The following is a 24544-nucleotide window of genomic DNA, read 5'->3' as shown; positions in this document are numbered from 1 at the left end:
GGTTCCTGGGACATGATGGAATGTGGCGGTTATTTCAAGCGATCAAAATAAATTTATTCACCGTTCGAATCTTGTCGATTGTTTACTGATCGCCTTCATCCGACCTCTGCGGAATAAAGAAAGATCATGCCTGAGGAAAAGACCATTCCCGTGCGTGTGGCTTTAAGAATCAGACCGCTTGTTCCGAGAGAGATCGGCGAGGGTTGCAAGGAGTGCGTGAGATGTATTCCAGGACACCCGCAAGTTGTGATCGGCGATGACAAAGCTTTCACGTACGATCATGTGTTCGAAACATTTAGCAAACAGGGGGATCTTTATACCAAAACGGTGGTTCCTTTACTTGAAGGTTTTTTTAAAGGTTACAATGCAACGGTTCTAGCTTATGGGCAGACCGGATCTGGGAAAACATACTCGATGGGGACGGCTTTCACCATGTGCAACGAAACAGATGAAATGCGAGGCGTGATTCCTCGACTTATCAAAACGATGTTCGACTGGATCGAAGAAAAGAAAGATAAGACGGAATTCCTGTTAAGGGCGTCGTTTTTAGAGGTGCGTACAATGTGTTAACTTTGACATCAGATCGTGTGGTATTCTGTTGAATCCCATCTGACTTATGAAAATATTGAATACCGTACCACAAATGACAAAGATTGCCTCTCGATGCTTTGTTTGTTATTCCAGTCACTGTTATATAAATACAGTCAACGGTCCACGTTACGTTTTCCCGGCTTAAAATGTAAGCTGGTAAAACGTTATTTTAAAAAGGCCTTCTTTGATATGCCTGAGGGTCTGTTTATATGGAGGAAAGTTGGGAAAGATTTCTGCACAACCACAATTAATATTTATACATGCACCACTCTCAAAAAACGAAGAGTGAAATAGAGTATGACTTGCAAAATGTATGCATACATGTAATTAATGTATGGGGCTGTGCCGAAATCTTGCCAAAAGTTGTCCTAGGTAGAAGAGTCATCCGCCTACCCAAGCTACCCTGGGTGAGCAAACTTTTGACACTTCCTTAAAAACCACTCTGAACTGTTTACATGAGAAACTCAAAGTTGTCCTGGCTGGAACTAGTGTGAGTACCAACACTAACCACTTCATGCTGGGAAAACTGGGATAAGCTCCAGCAGCTGTGGGCCAAAGAGCTTGTGAAGACTTTACCTCACCTCAGGAAAATGTTGTGTAGTGTACAATGTGTGATAAGAACTCATGATGGTACATCTTATTTTGTTCTGCAGATTCACAATGAGGAGATCCATGACCTGTTGAATCCCTGTACATCAGAAGAATCAAAAATAGCAATCAGAGAAACTCATGATGGTGGGATTAAGGTAATTAAAAGATTTGTTGAACGTACATCCAGACAAAAAAAGATACCCCTTGCAAGGAGAGTCTCTGGGCCTCTCCTTTTAGTCCATTATACGGGAAAACTACCCCTCCCCCCCACCCTCCCTGACAGCAGGACACTGTGGGGCATAATGCAACATTTGGGTGGGTGGTGATTGTACATGATGGTTGGGATAGACAGAAATGGATGGCAGGATATCCTTGCATTTTCAGGGCTGCAAATAACTAACGGGCAGGCGCCGGTCACGTTGTCCGGTCAAACATGATTTTGCTCGGACACTACCCGTTTTTGGCCGGTCAAATTTTAACAGTCGTAACTCTTGCGATAGTGAAACCAAATTGCACAGTAATCCTTTTATAACTAAAAAACAACTGAATCCAAGTCGGTTTGGCAATAAAAATTACAAGTTGATAGTTTTACTACTCTTTACTGCACAAGCAGCCTCGCATTCAGTACGTGGAACGGTTACGCAAGATACATGTACAACCGCAATTGTCCGTTTTGCTTTGCATCTGGCAAAATCACTTACAATTAAATATAACACTTTGGCAATCGACACATCATTTCTGCAACTGAACTTTAGGTAAAATGTGCAGAACATATTAAAGCTGAAGGGTTCAATCGATCTCTTAATTAATTTGAAAAAAGAAGTTAACTGAAATGTAAACTTAAACAAGAAACACTTAACTTTAATTCCTATCGTCTAAGGGTTTCGAAATTCGGCAGCACTGTATGTTATTGTATTAAATGCATGGCGTCTTATTCCAAGTACAACTGTTGCGCTCGCTGACTTTCTTCCAATTAGAATCCCTTTAAGACAACTTTTTTCTTCCACTTTTCGTGTTATACGCTCCATTTTTGAGTTGCATCGAGTGATGAAATCACCAGAAAGCTTAGTAACCAAGCATGTTTTGCAGGGTGTGCCGGAAGTAACGTATAGTTTGTTTTCTTTTCTCACACAACAAATGCTACGTGGAGTATTCTCGGTGCAGCGGGACTATTCTTCGTGAGGGTGCTTTCCGATCATTCAATCAATCAAATAATCAATCACTTTATTTAAGAGTCAATCATGCTATCTAGCCAAAGGCAAAACCCTCTACTAATTGGGAACACTTAAAGTAAATAAAATAATGGTCGCGTTCCGGTCGCGACAGGACTTGATGACATCGTGGAAATTTGCGACTAGCGGGAATTTCTTGATCACTAATTTGTCTATAGTTTTATCATAGTTAATTCGTTTTGTTTTCTTTCGGAAACATGAATGTTGTCCCTCGTGATTATCAAATCGTTGAAAATTAAAATTTCTCTGAACGAGTCGGTAAAGGACCGGACAAGATGTCCGGCGATCCAAGGATTTGTCCGGTCAATACCTAATTTTGACCGGACATTGTCCGTTGACCGGCCGTTATTTGCAGCCCTGATTTTAGAGCCATGACAGCAAGGTTGCTGCTGAGTACAGTGTAAGTGACTGTAAATGCAACAAGCTTGTCCCATCTATTAACATTGGATTATTGTTTTCTTTTCTCTAGATTGCTGGTTTACAGGAAATTATAGTAAAATGTGGTGAAGACATGATAAGGTGCCTCGAGCAAGGGTCGGCATCGAGGGCAACAGGAGCCACGGCAATGAATAGTCGATCCAGCAGATCACATGCAATTTTTACAATAACGCTTGAACAAAAGGAACTGCATGGGTAATGTTAATACATATTATTTTGAAAATGTTCTGAGAAACTTCTTCCAGTTTTTTACTCATCCCTAACCAGCTCTGAGTGGGTGTGACCTGCCTAAATCCCAACTCTCAGGAGATTGTGTTTCCTAATATCTTTGAACAGTGATCAGGATGGTCTTTGCCATTCCAGCAAATGGCTTTTACGGATCACAACTCATATTAGTGAAGATGGACAGCTTCTCTTGTTTTCAGACTCCTCCTGGGTCCCCAACCCCCCCCCCCCCACCTCTTTGCTGGTTTGCTCATTCCAGTCTTGTAACGGTCTTGTTTTGCCCCTATGGCCTGTGGCTTGCATGATTATTGAACCTCATTCCCAGGGTCTCTCTGCTCCCTTGGACATGAAGAGGAGAGACCCTGGGTACAAGGTTGATGATTATGTTTGCTTGAGTATTGAGAAAGAGACCAATAAAATGTCAAGAGAAATTGCTGTCTCAACAATGCAATGCCCAATGAGGTGATCATCTGAACTGGATTGCCTTACTGGTCAACTGGGACCAACCAAGCAGTAAGGTCAGCGTGGAGTAAAGTGACACCTCTACATTCCTAAGCTAAAGTACTCAAAACTTACAATAGTAGAGACTTCAATCCCCACTCAATAAAAAATGAGAAGTGTAAAAATAGCACATCTTCTGAAACTCTCTATCTCTTCAGGAGTGAGCTGAGAAAGGCAAAGTTCCACCTGGTGGATCTGGCGGGATCGGAGAGGGTAAAAAAGACCCACGCTCAAGGGGAGCGCTTTAAAGAAGGTAAATATCTAAACAACTCAGACACGCTCTGTTTAAACAGATACTGGCAGTAGCCTCGTGTGGAGTCGCGTTGCCCATTAAGAAAGAGATGGTCGCTTTTAAAGTACTGTATGGCTTGCGTGATACGGAAAGTCGAACAGGAAGAAGAGTCGCCTTAGAATAAAAAAGGTTTCACTGTACAGTATTACGGGCGTTTTAAAAGTTAATCCGTCCATCATTATCTGGCGACAACGTAGCATATTAATTTTGCGTTCACTCTAAACTAGCAAATTCACATTGTTTTCACCTACTCACAACTACGTACTTCGTTTTTCAATCAAAAATGGTTGAAAGGCGTTTTCGAAAGATTCCGCTAACGGCTTTCGATAAAAAAGGGTAACGTTTGCGTTTCTTTTAGTGTGGAATACTCGCGAAAACGCACGCACGCGAATACCCGCGCCCCAGTAGCCGCGATCGTTCTTTTCCACACCAATCTCGGAGTAACTGAGTGTACAGGGGACTCTCTCAAAGTGGACACAGTCAGGTTGGCTGGTTTCAGCTAAGTAGAATACTCGCTGAATACTTCAGCCAAGTAGAATACTCTTTTTCCAACTTTTGCGAAGGACAAGTTAGCGAATATCTATCGACACTACTAAAAAGAGCACCTTAAAATTAGTAAACTTGTCAAGTTTGAAAGTGGTATGTCAGAAGCGAGCGAAGATACAGCTCTGTTAAGTCGAGACATTTTACAGACGTAATGGTGGGGGGAACAAACTTGCCCCTCCCCCCTCCCCCCACCATACAAACGTATGCATATCCTCGTTAGTTTTCAACATAATCCGCAAACTTGGCAACTCTTGATGGATTTTCCCTAACTAGTCCATGTCGAAAGTTTAAAACAGCGTGGTAGGGTCTATTATACGTGTTTGTTTCTATTCCAACTAAACTCTCTTTTAGGGCGGACACCTGTGCTCTCTTTCAAGGGGACAGGTTGTAGTAGTCTATTAGGGTGTCCGCCTTTGAAAGAGTTGACTTAAGGACGGTGCCTACTAATACAGAAGTATTTTTGCGCGGTTTATGACTGTGCGAGAAAAGCAGACTTAAGTAAGGGCTATTGGAATCCCAAAACAAAATTGGGGGTAACCACGCATTTTTCAGTAGTAAAATACAAAACAATGTATGGCGTTTTTTTCCATATTGAAGCTTTATTATCTCTGAAAAACACATGGTTACCCCCAATTTTCTTTTTGGATACCAAGAGCACTTGCTTAATTCTGTTTTCTCTGCATAGTTTTAAGCCGCGCAAAAAACATCCCTGTATTAGTAGGCACCACCCATAGGAAAACCCAGTATCTCGAGATGGCAGAACGAAGGCGCAGTAACAAAAGTAGGCACCGTCCTTAATATAAATTTTTTTATTCCTTAGGAGTCAATATCAACAAAGGTCTCCTTGCTCTTGGGAACGTAATCAGTGCTCTTAGTGATGAGGTCAAGAAATCCAACGCTCACGTTCCTTACAGAGATTCGAAACTGACGCGCCTGCTTCAAGGTAAGGAACAAATTTTCCTCTGAAGGACCAATTAGAGCACGCTCGGTGGAAAAGGAGATAAAATCAACGACATCCTCTTTTTGTAGCTCACTGGAAGATGATTCATTAATTGCAGACCAAATCTCGACAGATATATTTGAGAACTGTAGGTCTGTTAACAACCCCTGTAAACGGAATTGTCATGCGCAGAAAGACTGATTCATATCACATGTACAAGGCGTAGGGAGTGATTTCCAACTATGTTTTTGTTCTTTTTAAGTGGCTATCCACTATAATTATGAACGGCGCCTGCTATCGACTGCAGTCACGTTGGCGTCAGGAAGCAATTAAAAAACACCATTGTAACACGACTTTCTACCTTGTTTTTCGTTTCTTTTTTTTTTGTTTTTTTGCAGATTCTCTTGGGGGAAACAGCAATACCCTCATGATCGCCTGCGTGAGTCCAGCGGACAGCAATTTTGAGGAGACGCTGAACACGCTAAGATACGCGGACCGCGCTAGACAGATCAAAAATAAACCGATCATTAATCTCGATCCTGCGGCAGCTGAACTTGCAAGGCTTAGACAACAAGTACGTTCGTAGTAATGCAGTTCGTACTTTTTCTCCAACAAATTCAGTAGTCATCCTCGGAGACCCAGGGGCAGTTAGTCGGCTGGAAGAATTTTGATTTTCATGGGCGAACGTTACAGTAAACTTTCGCCCACAAAAATCCCTTCCTCCCGACCAACTGGGTCTCGAAGATGACTAATTAGCGGAGAAAAATAGCGTTTCTTTTGGCTGAATAAATCTTGATCTGGGTTACGCGAAAATGCGATTATTACTCCCATTTACAAGTCAGAAAACCAATCTTTGCTGGATTCTCGTACGCCTAAGAACTTGGACACAGCAAATACTCCTGAAGTAATTGAATCTAGGAAGAAAGGAACGCTAACCAGATTGGCTTATACTGTATACGTCGTTAGAAGTCTTTCGACAGGAAATGTTCAAATGCACTGAATGTAACTTTTCCATTTTCTCAAGGTTCAGTTACTACAGATGCAACTTCTTCAAGGACAGACGATCACAGGCAATGAAGCAGGAGAATCAAGGTACAACAATGAGGGGGCGTTGAATGATCGTTTCCTGAGAAACAAAGCAAGGTGGTGGGGCATGTTCCTTGCCGCGAAGACATGTCCTCTCGGGGAAACATAAACTGTATAACAAGTTTTAATTAGCTGAGCGGGAAGCTCGAGACCGACGAGCGCAGAGTGCGAGGCAAGAAGGAAAGAAAAAAAAATTACCAGTAATAATCACTTGAAAGATTAGGGAGTGCGTTCGATGATCTCGATCCCAGGCTCTCTCTCCTTTGCCAAGTTGGTAATGATATCATCCGCCCCTGCAAAATCTGCGGGGGATGCCAGATACGCGTCCCAAGATCCATTCATTCATTCATTCATTCATTGTCCCATATAATCTCGACTCCAAACGCAATTAGGAGTATGTTCTTTCTACGTCGAACGTAAATTAATTAAAAAAAATAAATATTAATTTTTTTTCTTTTCCTCTGACTTCGTGCTCGGCTAAATAAATACCTGTTACACAGGCTAATGCTAAAAAGGTGTAAAAGAGTCGGAAGAAGGAAGAATGGGTTGTTCAATTTGGCGTATCTTTCTTTCGTTCTTATTAAATCAGTATTTCTTTTCTTGCTGTCTTTCTTTTTGTTGTCAAAATATTGAAGATCATCCCAACCTTGTTCATTTTTCTCACTGACTTTTTTTTTTCAGTCATGAAATTACATCTGTTAACATCCAAGAAATGGCGGACAGGGTCACAGAACTCGAGGTGAGGCTTAATACGAGTCTAGGCAATAGAGAGTGCCCTGCTACCCTGCTCCAGGCGTTTGGTTTTCCACAACGGCAATGTTGCGCGCGACGACAAAAATGAATTTTGAGGAGAAGGAACTACACCTCTCACATTTTCCCCCGCAAGATATTCACTCTTCCTGTCGTGAAATCAGTAACTGCTGTTTGTATAGTGAACGGAAAAACAAGTTGAAGAAGGGTTTGCAATTCGCCCTACAAAACTGTCAATTGTAGTTTAAATCAGTTTTTTTTTTTTTTTGAAAATCAGATACATGTAATACAAATGACGGGGAAAATTAGATCGAGTACATCGAAGAAAAATCAAGGAAAAAAAACAGAAAAATGGTGAACACGGCTGTTTAATTTTTCCCCACTTTTCATGTTTTCGTTCATCATTTTGGATCTCTTGTAACTCAGGTAAGGTGGCCGCTTATGGAAGATTCCTCGTTTCAGGCTGACGGGCTAAAGAAAATTACTTTTTCAATTAGAATGGGATTTGTAGTGGGAAATATTCGTGTCGCGTCGGTGAAATACCGCCTTTCCAAGATCTCGAAAAGGAGGCACTTAAAGTTGTCCCTTAAATTTCCTGTAATAAAATAGCTGGTTGGGAAGATTATATCTAAAATTCTTTGAAATCAATCGATTTACATGTAATTTAGCGATTGTTAGTACTTTAATTACATTTGCACGGGAGTTCTGTTACATTCGGGTTCTCAGGTGGAGTGAGAGAGAGTCAATAATAAAATGTGAACGTTTTTGTTTGTTTGTTTGTTTCTTAAGGCGGAAAACGAGAAGCTGAGCGCCGAACTGCACGCGTCTGTGGATCAAAACACGCAGATGTACGAGAAGGTGTTGGTGGTGAGTGTAAAAGAAAAGTTTAACTACACGCGAGTACGTGTAATAAACGCTTGCCACGCGAGATCCCTCGCGGAAGGTGGGCTGCCTCTGCCTCATCCGTTTCACGTCGAGATGATGACGCTAACTTTGTTTCACTTTTTAGGCTGAATTGGCCAGGGACAAAATGATTCGAAAGTTTACTGAACTCAAGAGTCATTTCAGGTGAGCAAATCACTGTTATTTTAGCATGGCGGTATCAACAGCGAATTAGTTCATGCTCGAATAGAAACAGCGAAACACACTGAGTGAAAACTGCCGAGTCTTGATCGTGATGATACTCCAGCAAACATTACATTTACTCGACGATACTTCATTAACTTGAGTTTCTTGTTGGGCCCGGTTGTATAAAGCAACTCAAGATAAGCTGGAGTTCTCTGCAGCCGTCGCCTACGTTACGCAGGATTTCGGACATTGTCGTGGATTACTCGGCTAAAACCCGATTAACGGGGTTTAGAAAACACTAGCAGAGGGCGAACGCAAACTTGCAACCAGACTCTAAGACGAAGTTATCGATAACTTCTTATTATTAGGGACCTTCAGATTTGACTTCGAGTACGAGATTGAGTACGAGTACGACTTTTCAAATCTAGTTTGCGTGGTTTAGATAACCGCTCGTCACACCAATCTTGTTTCTAGGGTCTCCTTATCTGCTGGTAAACAACGGGAGGGAGTGAGAGTACTGGGGATGTGACTGATTTGAAATTTGAAAGTCATACTCGTACTCTGATCTGAAGGTCCCTATAGGTTGTTTCATCACAGATCAAAGTCGTCCCACTTTTGTGGTAATGTATTTCTGTTTTAACTAGTTCAAAGACGGACTCAAAAGTTGACGGGAAGGTAGATGTTGAAACCGATGTAAGCCTTGTGGAAGAATTACAAACTAAACTACACGAACTTGAGGTACGTGAGTAGGCGGGCCATAACTACCCAGCATAACTGGTAGCCTGTTTAATATTTTCGGTTGAAAGAAGTTTTATTTCTGGGGAAGTAGAAACTGATTTTGTCCGGCTCTTGTCGACCAATCAAAACATAGCTCAATGTAACACGCCAGTTCGGGTTGTTTAGTTCGTGAATGTAAAGGCCGCTTTTTGTATGATGAGAAAGTGAGAAAAAGTTCCATACAAAGTTAAAAAGCTTGAAAAGGTATGAGATGATAATTAAAGTAATAAGTTGATATTTGAATTATTTCAGAACAACTAGATCTCAAATTGTGTATACCTAGCTTACTCGTGCCAAATCTGGGTAAGAAGATATGTCAAACAAAAATCTGGATTCCGTTTCTCTCATTCTTTCAAACTGTTTTTTAGCTTTTTTGATTGTAAGGTGAATCAAAGTTAGACTTAAAAACTCTTTCAATTTTTTTAGCTTTTTCTTGATAGGTCATTGAAAGTTAGGCTTAAAGTGCCTTTCTCCAAAAAAGAAAAGAAGAAAGGAAGAAACATGCCCCGCAGCGCTTTTCAATTCTTGCAATAATGTAGTTTTCTCTGGTTTTTAGGACAGCATCAACTCGACCACACAACTCGAAGATGCAGTTAAGAACGACGAACAGGTTAGAGTGTTCTTCATTTTTACTCAGCTGCAAAACCTAATACCAATAAACTTGAACTTGAATACATGAATATTGTCAGGTTTCAACTTCCCCCGATTTTTCCAAGCTCGTTGCCCTGACTGTAACAACCAGCGTGGTGTTCTTTGGTCGCTTACTCCTCCCCACCAACAACAACAACAACAACAACAAAACGTTATAAATACACAATAAAAATGTCAATAGAGAATAACCCACATGGGGTGCGCGGGGGCCCTTCTGTTGGTTAGAGGTGGGGGGAGACGACTGACATTTTAGCCAAAATAGATAATAAAACTATTGACAGGTTTACATATTTTCCTTGTGGGAATCTGATACAGAAAACCTCCTGCTGTAGGGAATGTGCTAAATGGTTATGACTTTTTTTTCCCGACTATACAGGCCAGTATTAACCAGGATACAAGTGGCTCAGATCATCCAATGGAATGTGACGATAGCTCTCGTCCCAGTTCCCCGTCAGACTCCTCGTTCGTTTCCCAGCACGCTTTGCGGCAGGCAGAGCTCGGGCGGCAGCTACAAGAGTTGACAAAAGCACTGGCTTTGAAAGAGGAGTTGGCCAATAAGATGGTCGCAAATGATTCGCGCTTGACAAACATGAGAAAACAGTACGAGGTAAGTTTTGATTGATTGAAGGAAAACGCAGTCTGCACGAAACTGTGTTAACGAAAAATAAAGCGCTCTGCTTTCAAATAGAGCGAAGCGAAATGCGCTCAGGAAAAAAGGAGAACAAAGAAGAGCTATTTCTTCTCGATATTAATTTAATGTTGGGTGCTTTTGGAGCGGTTCAGTTCCTTTAGTTTTTTTTATTGAGTTTTCCTTTCCGTTACTGAGTTCACCTCCAATTAGATGCGGAATACTAACTTTAAGTAAACCGACCTCAGTAAATGTTCACCTCGGTAAACTCTCAGCCATAAACGCAGCACTTTTCGTTGGGAGGCGGCGTGGTCTAGTGGTTAGGGCGCCAGACTTGTAATCCGGAGAGCCCGGGTTCAAGTCCTGCTCTGACCACTTGAATTTGTTTCACGGTAGCCCCGTTTTAAATCCAAGACCACGCTTTGTAAATAGCCAACTGGTTTGCCTCCCACCAGTTGGGATTTTTTTTTTAATATGAACGGAGTTTGTTCTCTCACACGCCTCTGCTTTAGTAAATATTCTCTTTTTGCTCTTATTTATTGCACCCAAGTAAAGTAATAAAAATGCTTTAGAAGTAATTATTTAACTAAAATGGTAATATTCATGTGCTAGGATACTGTTCGCGAACTGGAGGGCGAAATTTCCAGACTGGAAAAAGAAAAAGCAAATCTTAGTGTCGCGTTGACCAACGCAAAGTCTGAGCACGCCGATGGGTAAGTCAAACTCCTGGGCCCGATTGTTCGAAGCCGATTAACGCTTTTTCCTGATTAAAAATAAATCGGAAGTTTTCATCTCGCTCATTAAAAATGTTTTTAAAAGCTAATTTTAAGCTAGATGAAAACTGAGGAACAAAAATCTTTTTTTTTAAGAGTCTTAATTTATAAGTAATTAAACTCGAATCAAAGTTGACGTTAACCCAGGATTGGCTTAAATTATTGGGCTTTGAACAACTGGGCTCAGATGGTTCCAAAAGACTGAACTCCAATAAGGTATCTTAAACCCTGATGATGGGCGAAACGTCCAACGGAAAAATTAAGGGTCGTTTTTGAAAACTCCAACATATGCCCTAATTTTTACAAGTGCACAAACGTGGGCTCAATAAACAATTAAAAGAAAACGAGTTCACGGTGATAACAGATGTGATAATGTTTAGAACTAATCTTTGTATGCGCCTGGATTCTGCCATCTGTTGTTCGAATATTTCTGGACGGAGCCTTAGCCTCAAGTTTTTGCCCGGAAACTGACCTTCATTGACTTTATACTCGAGAATGACTTGTTTTTGTGGTACATAGCAAGCAATCTTTGCGGTGGCATATGGACGAGGTAATCTTCGGAGCGCTCTCTTCCGCGATTCCGGCAGAGTGAAGGATGACGGTCTAAAAATATTGAACTTTTTTTTTTCTGGAAGCTTGAAAGAATGGTGAAATGGGGGGAAGTTAATAATAAATAACTGATTTGCGTTCCTTTCTTTCGTCTTTTTTCTTAGTAAAATCAAGGAAAAGAATAGAAATCGAATCAAAGAACTGGAGGCAAAGATTTTAGAACTGAAGAAGAAGCAGGTTAGTTTAGTTTAGTCTTGGTTGTTCTTTTTGTCTGTTCCTTCTCTAATGCTTTTGTCCAATTGTGTATTTAGCCTTTGGGTACTCAGAACTCTACTTCCGGCTCCGGGACTGAAGGGCTACAAAACATTGGGGGGGGGGGGGGGGATTGGGCATCAAGCTTCGGATCGTCTGTGGGTTGATAACCTCTTTCACCTCTGTCGTAAAGGCGAAGTGTTCATGGGTTTTTTTTTTTTTTACCACCTCCTTGTTGCACACTTCTTCTTTATTGTTGGCTGCTCTCGCAGTCTTGCGCACCTTGCTGATTATGTCCCACCCCATTAAAGATCTCTGGCCATAATTGTCGTCTTCACCTCCCACTAGGGCCTCTCTGGAATTGGCCCGTAATAGGCCTTTGCGGCTAACGGTCACATGATACAAAATCCATCATAGTGGAGAGCAAGCTAGGCACTGGGACATCCAAACAAAGAAAATTCAAATTTGACTGGATGAAGTGGCTTTGTTTTGGATGTCCCAGGCAGTGCGTAACTTGCTCTCCAGCATGGTGGCTTTTGTACCATGTGACCGTTAGCTGCAAAGGGCCCATTAGAGAGAAAATCAAAGAGCTCACTGGAGTTAAAAATTAACTTTAGTCATCTTTTTATGTCAATCAGGTTGAACAGCAAAAACTCATGAAACTCAAGGAACAAAGTGACAGCACCATAAAGAAACTAAACTCGGAGATTCAGGTAACACTCAGCTAAGGCTTTATTCAGAAATTGGCCAATGAGGGCCCAGTGGGGCCCCTTCTGTAATTCTAAGTGGGGCCCTAAAAATAGATATTTGAACTTCTCAGAAGTAACTCAAGAAAGTGCAGAATACAAAGACATAAAAATCGAAGAAGAAAAAGGCAATTGAGACAGTATGAGGCTTTAAATTTCAAAGTACAGAGCGACGGTCATATCAAATGAATATTCTCGTAGGTGATGTTTTCGAATACTTTGTTTCAGAAAACAGGTCCATTTGACGCGTTAACAAAGAGCCAGCTGTCCAGAATGCCCCCTTAAAAGTCCCCTTTGATTGACCATGCATCCTTGTTTTTTGTTTATAACTGATGTTTTCTGTTGTTTCAGGGAATGAAATCAGTTCGTGTGAAACTCATGCGCCAAATGAAGGAGGAGTCCGAACGATTTAGAGCGCTGAAAGCTCAGAAAGAGAAAGAAATTAATCAGCTAAAACAGCAGGTGATAAGCGGTTAAGTTGTACTGCAGCAAGCACAAGGCCATTCTGAGCTTGAAAAAAATTTAAGGGAAGTGGTCAAAACTTCTATACTCGAACAGGACCCACCAAACCACAAAATAGATGGTGGTCTCTGCCTGGACTTCCTTTCCTCAACCTCAAAAGATGGTGCCTTTATTGCATACCCACCCCTCTATCCAGCAGTAAAAATGACATTGAGATTCAAACCTCACTTTTCCTGTTTATTTAGCAATGCTGACTCTTGCTAGCTGAATATTTCTGTGTCAACTCAAATTGTAAAGCCAATAAAATTTTGTCGGTAATGTTCATGAGATAGCTGGGGTTTTCGGTACAACCCCAGACAAGGTGCTTCCTGTTCGAACAAACATCTTATGACTAGTTCCCTTAAAGCGCTTTACAGGAGCATTGCATTTCACTTTGAATGTTATAATTTGTGTGTGCTAGATGAAAGAGGATGAAAACTGGACTCGCTAAACGGATTAAACGCTAGTTATTGCGTAGATTTTCTCGTTTCTAGTCTTGGTCGATGAAAAAAATAGATTAGTAGGACGTATCGCGTTAGTTTGCTTTGATTAGTTGCGGAAAAATACCATGACTGGTACGATCCGTTTCACTGGAATCTCAAATGATAATACTATGAACTACAACATCAACTTTTTAAATTTCAATACTTTCCTCTGTTCCCTCTTTAATTGTTGTTTTGATTTCACAGGACCGCAAAAGGCAGTTCGAGTATAAAAAGCTGGAATCCATCCACATGAAACAACAGGCTGTCTTGAAAAGGAAAACAGAGGAGGTATGCTTCACCTGAACAGCAACGAGGAAGTTTTGCGATATGAGACCTTTGACTTCAAGTTTTTAGCTAAGTGCTAAGAAGAGATATATTCCAGGAAGCTTCATTTTACTCTTTGCGAGCGACGAACTTGAAGACGTTGTTTTCAATTATGATAGCTAAACCCTGATTCCAAAAAGACGACATCACCAACGTTTCGAGGGCTTGTTTTCGCCACTACGCCGTTTTCTCAAAAACTCGTAGAAAAAAATGACGACGGCTACCTTGTTTTCCCGCCAACATGACACTGGTTCACATGCGCGCGCACTCTTTCTCTATTGGAAAAACTCTTAGTCGTACTCGTACTGGAATCTACAGGCCCCAGTTGTTCAAAGGCCGGATAACTTCATCCGCTGGATAAGGCACTATTCAGGGTCTAAAATATACTTCACGTTAAACGTTGTCCAAGTTTTCGTACACCCCCAAACTTAACTGTGGTTGGAGTGTGCATATTCGCTTGTGCAAGGGAAAACACTGAAATATTTGCACAGATTGAAACTGTCGGATAGTGACTTATCCACAGGATAAAGTTATCCGGCCTTTGAACAATCTCGTACTCAGAGTCTTCAGGCTTTTTGGTCAGCGGGGCAACGCCGGGAAGACTCTGGGGACATCAAATTTTATTACCGCAGGATTTCTGCGGTAAAACAATGGAAACCGTTACGGAACAGCCAATCAAAAAAATTGAATTTTTTCGATGTCCCCAGAGTCTTCCCGGCGTTGCCCCGCTGACCAAAAAGCCTGAAGACTCTGGGTACGAGATTGGCCTTTGAACAGCTGGAGCCGGGTCTCTATTTAAGAACTGTTGGCCGCAGGCTCATCTCTAATAAGAAATGTTGCATTTTTAGGTGTCAGCGGTTCAAAAGCGTCTGAAGATGGCGCTTGATCGCCAAAAAGAGGCTGCTGAAAAGAGAACCGCGCAGCAGCATAATCAACAAAAACAAGCTGAGGGACTGGTGCCAAGAATGAAGGTAATTTCAATCTCCCTTTATATTGACTAAGGAAACAAGTCCGCTTTTTTGGTCCGTTAATCCAACGGTTTTCCTTTTTAAACTTCGTGCCGTTTTGTTCGATTTACAAACGTACAGTTTATCAAAAACAAGACTAACGTTCTTGCTTGCGCAGTTGGAGTTGTTTATTTTCCGAAAGTTTTGATCTACCTTTGCCAATCTGGAACGTCGGTCATCACGAACTAGATGGCCACAGAACATTTGTTATAAATGACATGAATTTAGAGTTAGATTACACTGTTATATTTTCAACTGACCGAGCCGAATGTTTTTACAAGTCTTCCCTTGTTGCTGGAAAGATTACTAAAATTCATTTCTACGAAAAAGATAGGAACCCTTGAAAGAAAGTAGAGTTTTTTCTCCAGGTTCTCCGGTTTCTCCCATACTGCAAAGCGCATTTGATCATCTCGTCATGGAATTATGCGCTATACAAATTTATTATTGATGAATATTTATGAACTGTTGAGAACTGCCTACCAGCCATGCTGTTGTCTGCTTCATTTCAGTCCTGGTTACGCCACGAGGTTGAAGTTTTAGTGAGTGTTGGTCAAGCCAGACAGACACTAGAAAACCTGATTGACGACAGAAAGCTGTTGTCAAGGCAACTAGCGGAGTTACGAAATCAAGTAGAAGACGAGGATAATGAACCTGCCGCAAAGGTACTAACCACTGTGTGTCTGTGTATGTGTGTGTCTGTCTGTCCGTGTGGTTTGTCTTACTATTTGTCAGGCCTGTCTGCTTGTGGTATGTTTTTGTTCGTCTGTTTGTGAAATGGAGGCTTATCCTTTTATCCCGCGTTATCGGGCGTTTGCCTATGCTGGGCCATCGATGTGGAACAAGCTTCCTAAGGCTCTAAGAATAGCTTCAAATGTTGACACTTTTAAAAAACAGTTAAAGATGTATCTGTTTAAAAAGGCTCATGACATTTAAAGTTAACAGTTAACAGTTAAAGACGTATTTGTTCTAAAAAGGCTTATGACATTTAGTGACGATTTTTTCAAATTTTTGATTGTGAAGTGCTTTGAATATTGTACAATAATTAGCGCTATATAAATTTATTTTATTATTATTATATAAGGTGAGGCACTTTCCTATTTTCTTGGAATCCTGACGGAAAAATCTATTCAGGCGACTGGACATTTTATACTTATCGGGCTTTACTGACGTTTGATAATAAAAACGAAATTCTCATTCATCGGTGGACTATTAAATTTTGAGCCACTTGATGGCTGAAAGTGATATTAAAGGGAGGATTTTGATGGTATTATGTCAACATAACATGAAGTTAGTGCAGTTTAACTTTGTTAACAACAAAGAGCGGGCTCTGCGCTGTATAGCGGTTAGTGTTTTCAACTTGGCATTTTTTTCTTTGTTCAGAAAGTTGCTCAAGATGGAGGAACCCCTGGAGAGAAGAAAAGCAGTCAGCAAAGCAAAATTTCCACTCTTGAAAACGAATTGGAACTAAGGTTTGTTCAGTGAGAAAGTAGAGAACTTGTGACCAGGAGTGGTGTATAGTTTCCTCCGTGAAAACTTTAGTACTGACCACGAAATTATTTTTATGAAATGCACAGGAGTTCTCAGATTGCTGGTCTGCAGCACAAGATTATTGATGCAGAGCAAGGTAAACTGAGCATTCAGACTAGCTTATTACGTCTAACCTCAACGTGTTTGTTTAAAGGTGAATGTCACGGAAATTCCGCTGTATGTTGACCAAAACAGTTCAAATATTTGACAAAGAACCTCTTCTTTAACGTGAAACGCTGTTAGAGCACCGGGAGTAAAAATATGGTATGATTTCTCCGGGGAAGAGTTACAGTGCAACTAACTCAACCAGGGCCACCGATAAAACTGACACTTTGAAATTAAAGAAATGTTCTCGTTCTTTATTGGTTTACAAACTACCAAAGCAAGACTCCTTTGTTGTAAACTTGAGTTCGTTGCACTGTAACTATAATGAGTTTTTAGCAATTTCTGAAGAAGAAGAAAAAAACAGGAGGAATTTGAAAAAATTGGCCAATTTTTTTCAAGTTGCAATCCATTTCCATCCAAGCCATATGCAGACAAAAATGAATAATACCACTTTATTTGCCCTAGCAGGGTTATTTTTAACAAAACTGAACCATTATTTAACGTTCCCATCAATACAAATATGTTGGGGTGTTTTTCGCTATTCAAAGTGACACTGCCCCTTTCATCTGAAATCATTTGGGTCTGTTGCATGCCTCGATGTATTTTTGGCCTTTTGAGATAGTTAAAGAGGGGCTAACGAGAGTGTAGTTACACTGGAAGACCACCTCCCATTATTCTTTAAGACAAAGAGAGATGAGATAAAAGAAAAAGTTGATTGTTGGTCGTACGTTTCTGCCGAGCCAAATATCACCAATTGAAAGTAAACACAGGAAATTAAAACAGCATGATAGTAATTTTGGGCTTTTTTTTTATAACTATCAATTTTAATAGCTCCAAAATTTCGCCTATGATTTAACTAATTTTATAAAACAATAAAACCATTACAATCCACGGAAAGAGGGGATGGTAAAGTGTTGCTTTCTGGGAGAATACGTTAGAAACGCACAACGCGTATCAGGAAAAATTCTGGTCATGCCATAAATTTGTCGTCTCCACTAAAAAATGAACTCATTTTTCTTTATTTTAGGTGGAAAAAATAAACATCGATGGAATAATATCCACACAATGGCGGAGTGCAAAGCAGCACTTCAAGTTTTACTTGATATGGTGAGTTTTGACGTTCCAGTATCTCTGTTTGCCGCTCGCTGTCTTCAGTTTCTCAGTAAAATTGAGTAGCTGTGTGTTAGTATCAAAGCGCCAGATATATGTTGTATATTCTCATCTATGTACCAATGTTTTCAACAACACGTAAACACGAATCTCGCGTTTACTGTTTGCCGTAAACTCGCGATTGTAAACCTCTCTAATAATGCTGCAATAGAATGGCGACAACAGATTTGAATGAGTTAAAATTAAAAACGTATACCAGCACTAGAAAGAGCACTTTTACTTTAGTAACCTTGCAAAGTTTCAGCATATTAGGTGATATATCAGCTTAGGAAATGTAAGATGAAATTTGACAAATTTACAGACGTTTGAATGACTGGGGGTATACGTCATACCCCAGTCATACAAACGTCTGCAAATTTTTCATTTTTCAACTTACATTTTCCCAGCTCATATTACACCTGATATGCCGAAACTCTGCAGGATTACTAAAGTAAAAGTGCTCTTTCTAGTGATGGTATACGTTTTAATTTTAACTTATTTGAATTTTCGGCCGCCATTTTGGAGAAGGGTCTGTTTGTGTGGGAAATGTCGAAACTAAAAAGTCGATACTATCGTCAATCGATACCTGTAAATGTTCGGTAAAAATATCGATACTAGCGAGCGGACCATGGGTAGTTTCGATATTCAGTTGTAAGATCCTGCACAGGTGACCGGCCACTCGTAGGGCAAAGTGGCCTGTACAATCCACGCTGTGATTCTTCGTGTTTTACTGTATCTTTTAGCAAATGTTGACACCATAGTTGAGCGGAATATCATAGCCCGCCGTTAGTGCTTTCGTCGCATTTAAAGAACAGAACAAACGTTGCAACATTCCGTGCAAGATTGCACTGGACAAAGTTGGCATGTGTGTCCAACCTTGATACGACGCCATCTTTCTACCTTGACAATATTTCGCGTAACAGGCTGAAGTGGCCGCACGGTGTTGCGGGATCCACCGTGAGCGATAACGTCACAATATTTATCGGAAGAAAGGATAAATTTGGTTACTAGACATGGCAGTCGTATCTACTGGGAAAACTGGTATCAGCCTCGACCCATCCTCCATCGTCAAAAAATCATGGCCCAAATGGGTATCAAACGTGGAGTGATTAGACTTTTTAAAAAGTGTCATAGTTTAAAATTGTCTTAGCCACGGTTAAACAGGTTCATTTCGTTAGTAACAAACAACTCCCTGACCTTCGAATGGGAGGGTTGACACAATAGGCTGTGAAAGTTCAAATGTAAGATGGTAAGTCACCAGGGGCCCGTTTCTCGAAAGTCCCGCGGTAACTTATCGGTCTCGATAAGTAATTTTGGTGACAAATGTTTGTTAACAGAAGTCAATTTTTGTTAGCTTTGAATACTAAATTTTAAAATATTGTTATTCTATGAAAACATTGGCGAAGTACCATGTCTGTAATCGTTGTGTAATCGGCGAAAAAACATTTGAAAATATACTTATCGGGCCAGGTAAGTTACCGGGACTTTCGAGAAACGGGCCCCAGGTCGGACGTGCGTTTTGCCAATTTTCCGTAAAACATTTGTGTCTCAAGACACTGTTTTACATACACAATGCCCATTACCAGAAATTCCATTTTCACTAATGTCGAAAGCTAAAACATTGAAATTTTACGTCCACCAATGGAAAATGCTTCTCGGGCTTGAAACTTTTTTGGGCGTTCGAACAGAAAATGGACCCCAGGTTTTAGCTGACGTTTTCGTGATTAGATATAACCGATAAATTGTTCCTCTTTTGCCAGACGGCCGCAGCGAAATTGATCAACGCTACAGCAGAAAAATCAAAGCAGGAAGCCGAGCTACAATGTCAGGAGTTGAGATCACGTGAGCAGGTAGGCGTCTTCGATTTTGGATAAGGAAGATTTTGAGAATGATGTGTTATTCAGTGAGTGACACAGGCGTACTCGGAAAAAAATCCGAGTGCTCCTATCAGGAGCCGAACCTAAGACCTTCCGATTACTAGTTCGAATGCTCCACCACTGAGCTACAGGAGACTCGTGGGAGCCAAGGCCATTAAACTAGGTTCATGGGACAAACATCTTGTTTACTGCTAGGATTGGAATGTCATTATGTGGCATATGTGCAATGGAATAAATGTGATGGTAGACTGTTCACAGCCCCCCTATTTATCCGTGGGATTCTCGAGACCGGTAGGCTTCGATGGAACCGCCGCCATCTTTGTTTATATAAGCGAGCGCGATCTGGGGAGAGTGTCTAAACTACCTACCGAGGGAAGCGGGAGTGGGTGTTAGTATAGCCGCTGCCTCCCAACTCCGCTCCCCTCCCCTAGGTAGTTTAGACACTCTCCCCAGATCGCGCTCGCTTATACCGAAGCGTACCGGTCTCGAGAAACCCACGGAAAAATAGGGGGGCTGTGAACAGTCTAATGTGATGGTGTATACTCTGTTTTCCCGTTCAGCAACTTATGACATCTTAAATGCCAAAAGAAAATTAATATAAGCAGTTTATCATGCCCACATTCCTAACCGTTGCTAATCACTGTTTAGCAAGAATTTTAAAAAGTCATTAAGGATTCGAACGAAGTTGCACTGCATGTCGTTGGCAAAATGAAAGGAGCATACTGAAGGGTGTTTAACCTCTCTGAACGCTTTACGTTGTACTTCAGACCTTGACTCAGCAGCACCAGGCAGAAATGTCAAGAGTTAGGCGAACCCACGACGAGTTTGTGACAAGCTTAACAGAACAACATGAGGAAAAAGTAAGTTGACAACTTTCTTCTTTGTTTTGCTTTTGTTTTTTGTTTTTTTGTTTTTTTTTCTACCGCTTGGCACCACTTGTTTCGAGAATTGTTTTGTTTACTACGTTCTCTCTTGGAGCGCTTTAAGTCCTCGGAAAGCACTTGTTGTTCCTGTTGTTTTTTTGTGTTTGTTTTTGTTTTTTTTGTTTTTGTTTTTTTTTTTTTTGTTTTTTCTGTTTTTTGTTTTTGTTTTTTTTTTGTTTTTGTTTTTTTCAAGATAAAAATAGCGGGATTCGAACCCGCGCCATCGGATCACCAGGCAGTGATCTAACCACTAGCCTACCGACGACTCGGTACCAGAGCCTTCAATTTTTTGGCTACATATCCTAACCCCCAACATAAATGTTAACCGTTAAGCTATCCGGGGAGCTATTTAAGCTGACCTGATTGCTATTTAGGCTAACCTGAGTGCTATAACCAGAGTGCTATTTAGGCTAACCGGAGATTCACTTCATGTAATTCTAAGTAAATGTCCAAGGGCCCTGTCATCTATCCCTTCCAGTGCTTACCAAAGTCCTCAAACCAAAGAAAGTTCATCACTCTGACTAGCCAATCACAACCGGCGAAAACAACTATTGAACCAATCAGAACTCGACGAAAATACATGTAACGGGCGCCAAGCGCGGGAAAATGCGCGAGACGGTCACGATTGGTTTTCTGTTGACCACAGGTGTAATTGGTGGATTAAGTGGCGTAAACTTTTCGTAATAATCACAAATCACCATAAAGTTAAACAAAGTAAACCCAAACAGCAAAACCGGCATTTCAGTTTTCCTCTCTTTGTTTTAGGTTCAGTGTCTCCTTCAACAGATTCCTTCTTGTGATGATTCTCAGGAAGAGACAAAAGAACAACTCCAGGTAGTGATTGTTTTTGTCTCAATTTGATTGTTAGCCCCAAGGCGTTTTGATTTTAACTTGCCCGCTATTTTTTATTGTACAGGAACAACTAGCTGCTCTTCGACAAGAGAACTGTAATCTGAACGAGGTAAGAAGCTGATATAAGTAGCGTGCAAGGATTATATTTTTTTGTAACCCTTCATTTCCAAGATCATCAAAGTATCGTCATGTAGTCTTATTGTACCTTAAGTTTTATCTGTATATATAATATTTGAACGCCAATTCTATTGCAAATGACAACTGTAAATTTTATTCTTACAGCTCTGGCGTTAATCTCACTCTTATTTTACATACACGACCCCACAAAATGTTTTCTCTAATTGTTCTGTCCTTCATTTCTTTTTCTCTTTTTCCTTTAGCAATTAAACAAACTGACAGATTTTTTTGCCACTGACTCACCATCGCCTCAGCCAAAGACACAGGTGAAGGTAAGCAAATACCACATCTGATTTTATTTTATTATAATTTTTTTTCTGCGGTTTCAAAAGTTTGGGACGTGAATGTACGGCCTTTGATTCTTATCTCTTGAATCGACGCAAATGAGATGTGATAACGAAATTAAGCTTAAAGATCTGTAAACTATAATGGTTATGTCCCAACAGTTCTGATAATGCACTTTGTCATATTTCTTACCAGAAAACGAAAAAATCGAAGGAAACAGTCGAAGTGGTAGATATGGAGTGGGCCCTGGGAATGAGTGACGAAAGTGGGGCAGAAGATTCCGTCGACCGTGATCCGGACTGGGTCAAAACCCCACGAGTCAGGAGGTCTGAAAGGCGAACACGCTCGACAGAAGGGACTTCGCTATCGATAACCAATAATTCTGGACAGTTAAAGGTACTTGAAGTGGAAAATGTTAACTGTTGTACAGTGGGAAACTGGAGTCAGTTACTTGAATCGACAATTTTTTGTACGGAGAATGACACAGGCATACTCGGCAAAAGGAAATTCCGAGTGCTCCTATCAGGAGTCGAACCTAAGACCTTCCAATTACTAGTTCGGATGCTCTACCACTGAGCTACAGGAGACTCGTGGGAGCTAAACCCATTAAACTAGGTTCATGGGACAAACATCCTGCATACTGCTAGGATTGGAATGTCAATGTGTGGCATATGCGCAATGAAATAATTTTTTATATCTTTTAATTTATTAATTAATTAATTAATTTATTTATTTATTTATTTATTTATTTATTTATTTATTCATTTGTTTTATTATTTTTAAACAGGGCTGTGGTTGTTCCGGAAAATGCGCAACTAACAACTGTCCGTGCCGAAAAACAACCTCCGAATGTTCAGAAGATTGTCGTTGCAAAACGACAAAATGTACGAACCGCAGTGAGGTAAGAAAGTTGAAATGTTTGATTCCTTTGGGTGCCAAGCCAAAATTTGTCGTTTTCTTCTCAAATAATAATAATAATAAGCTTAAACCTTGACGCTCTCTGATGATCTCTGAATGACAAAGGAAAATTCTTCTGCGACGGGACAAGCTCGCCTTTTCACAAAGTTGGACTCATGGGTTTTCTTGCGATCTCTTTTTGGTCTACAAGGAAACAACTATATCTGTTTTCTTTTTGTCTTTCAGAAGCCTCTCTCTGGACTGCCAGCTGTTTCGACCATATCAGAAACCGAGGGCGGTTAGTAGATTGCGTCATTATTCTTTCAATCCCTAGTACTCATGGCTTCACACACAAACTCAAAACCTTGGAGCACCATTGAAATTACCGTTCAGTAATTTTTCTTCGAATTGTCAAAGATTTCGTCCACAGGTTGAAAAGTATAATCACAGCCTTGTGCGTACAGCGTAATAAACAGCCCTACAGGAAAGTGCTGCTCAGTAGCTTTCTTTGAGTGGTCATAGACCCTTTGCAAAAATGGTTGGCATTTTAATATTCTTTTGTTTGCATTCAAATTAGCCCTACTGACCTGGCTCTTTAGTTCAAAAATCAAAAGAATATGCTACCTTGAACGAAGCTAATGAGGCTAGTTTGAATGCAGACTAAAGAATTTTAAAATGGCTGACATTTTTGAATAAGGTCTATACTTTAGGATTTAATCCGGCACGCTCCCAAAATTCACTAACAACTTCTATACACGTTTATACAGAATGTTAGCTGTTGGATGAAAAATTTTTAATTTAAAGCTAATTCTCTGACTAAGTTTATAAATAGGTTTTTTTCTCATTTGATTAATTTAGACCCATCACCAGATCTGCTAACAGATCCAGCGGAGGAACGCAAAGTCTTGAACGAAGTAAAAAATATACCGTCTCAAGGATTGAAAAAGCCTGACAAAATGAAGAGGACAGCTTCATCGATCCTCAAACCAAACGGATCAGAAAATCATCCTTTGCCAAGCAAGCGTCCTAAAGTGCTCAATAAGCTGCATTCCAGTAGTTCTATTTCTCCTTCCGACGAGGACTCGGTCCAATCGCGACAGCATGGTATATCTCGACCCGGGACCACCCCTGGTCGGTCCATTCCCGTCCAGGGAAGCTCGAGGACTCCTGGGTTCAGCTTTGGCTCTGGTAGGAAGGTGATTGTGAAGAAATCAGTGACGAAGTTCAATCCGGAAAACAAGAAGAAGAGGAAGCTTTTGAAACCGGTCAACACTGCTTCAAGTTTGGGTGTGAAGCTTTAGTACGCCGTATAGACTTGCAACATGCGCGTTAGAATTACTTTGCTTAGCTTTTAGGCTGGTTTCGTTAGTAAACAAAACGTTCCCACGACACCTCGTTCGGCAGTTAACAGCTCGCAGGGAAGGGTTTTATTTTTACCATTCGAATGATCAAATTTAAGGATTTTGTCCACGGACCCGAAATTGGAGACAACATGGTTCTAGCTTTTGTGTGCGACCATTCAAATAACAGTTCTTGATTATGTTCTACATGGTGGTTCTTACTTTTGGGTCTGATGATGAAACGCTAAAATGGAACCAATCAAACGGAGCTATGGACAATAGAGATTTAGAATCGCGTTTACGGTAAACGGCAAACGTGAGATTCGCGTTTATGTTTTCTCGAAAAAATTATTACCACTTACACAGAAGAGAATGGTGCAGAAGAATTCTGACCTTTGATGCTAACGCAAAACTACTCAATTTTACTGATAAACTGAAAACAGCGAGCGGCAAGTATAG

General features: G+C 40.7%; 1 protein-coding gene across 3 annotated transcripts; it reads left to right on the top strand.

The window, feature by feature from the left end:
- The first annotated feature begins 12 nt into the window (after nucleotides 1-12).
- LOC146485693 (chromosome-associated kinesin KIF4A-like) lies at nucleotides 13-24544 on the top strand. 3 transcript variants are annotated; one of them, XM_085103016.1, is made up of 32 exons: nucleotides 13-552; nucleotides 1245-1337; nucleotides 2884-3047; nucleotides 3737-3831; nucleotides 5237-5359; nucleotides 5755-5930; nucleotides 6381-6448; nucleotides 7124-7181; nucleotides 7982-8059; nucleotides 8202-8260; nucleotides 8905-8998; nucleotides 9594-9647; nucleotides 10065-10295; nucleotides 10929-11029; nucleotides 11803-11875; nucleotides 12529-12603; nucleotides 12988-13098; nucleotides 13827-13910; nucleotides 14795-14917; nucleotides 15463-15615; nucleotides 16334-16422; nucleotides 16528-16577; nucleotides 17613-17692; nucleotides 19495-19584; nucleotides 20379-20471; nucleotides 21300-21368; nucleotides 21451-21495; nucleotides 21767-21835; nucleotides 22044-22238; nucleotides 22636-22749; nucleotides 22992-23043; nucleotides 23604-24544. In XM_085103016.1, the coding sequence occupies exons 1-32, from the start codon at nucleotides 127-129 to the stop codon at nucleotides 24044-24046; spliced, it is 3828 nt and encodes a 1275-aa protein (XP_084959142.1). In that variant the 5' UTR covers nucleotides 13-126; the 3' UTR covers nucleotides 24047-24544. The 3 variants fall into 3 exon arrangements, with proteins under 3 accessions (XP_084959142.1, XP_084959143.1, XP_084959141.1); XM_085103017.1 differs by having other exon boundaries at nucleotides 22044-22244; nucleotides 23616-24544; XM_085103015.1 differs by having other exon boundaries at nucleotides 22044-22244.

The sequence above is a fragment of the Pavona decussata genome, unplaced genomic scaffold (assembly GCF_977016875.1).
Source record: "Pavona decussata unplaced genomic scaffold, jaPavDecu1.1 SCAFFOLD_25, whole genome shotgun sequence".
Taxonomy (NCBI): Eukaryota; Metazoa; Cnidaria; class Anthozoa; order Scleractinia; family Agariciidae; genus Pavona; species Pavona decussata.
The sequence above is the reverse complement of the archived record's forward strand: the minus strand, read 5'-3'. Positions and strand labels throughout refer to the sequence as shown.

What these genes read in the sequence shown, in the direction of transcription:
- LOC146485693 (XM_085103015.1), top strand. Translation starts at nt 127, where the DNA reads ATGCCTGAGGAAAAGACCATTCCCGTGCGTGTGGCTTTAAGAATCAGA. An exon ending in CTAAACTACACGAACTTGAG is followed by an intron (nt 8,999 to 9,593) that starts GTACGTGAGTAG and finishes TCTGGTTTTTAG; the next exon opens with GACAGCATCAACTCGACCAC. An exon ending in TAGAACTGAAGAAGAAGCAG is followed by an intron (nt 11,876 to 12,528) that starts GTTAGTTTAGTT and finishes TATGTCAATCAG; the next exon opens with GTTGAACAGCAAAAACTCAT.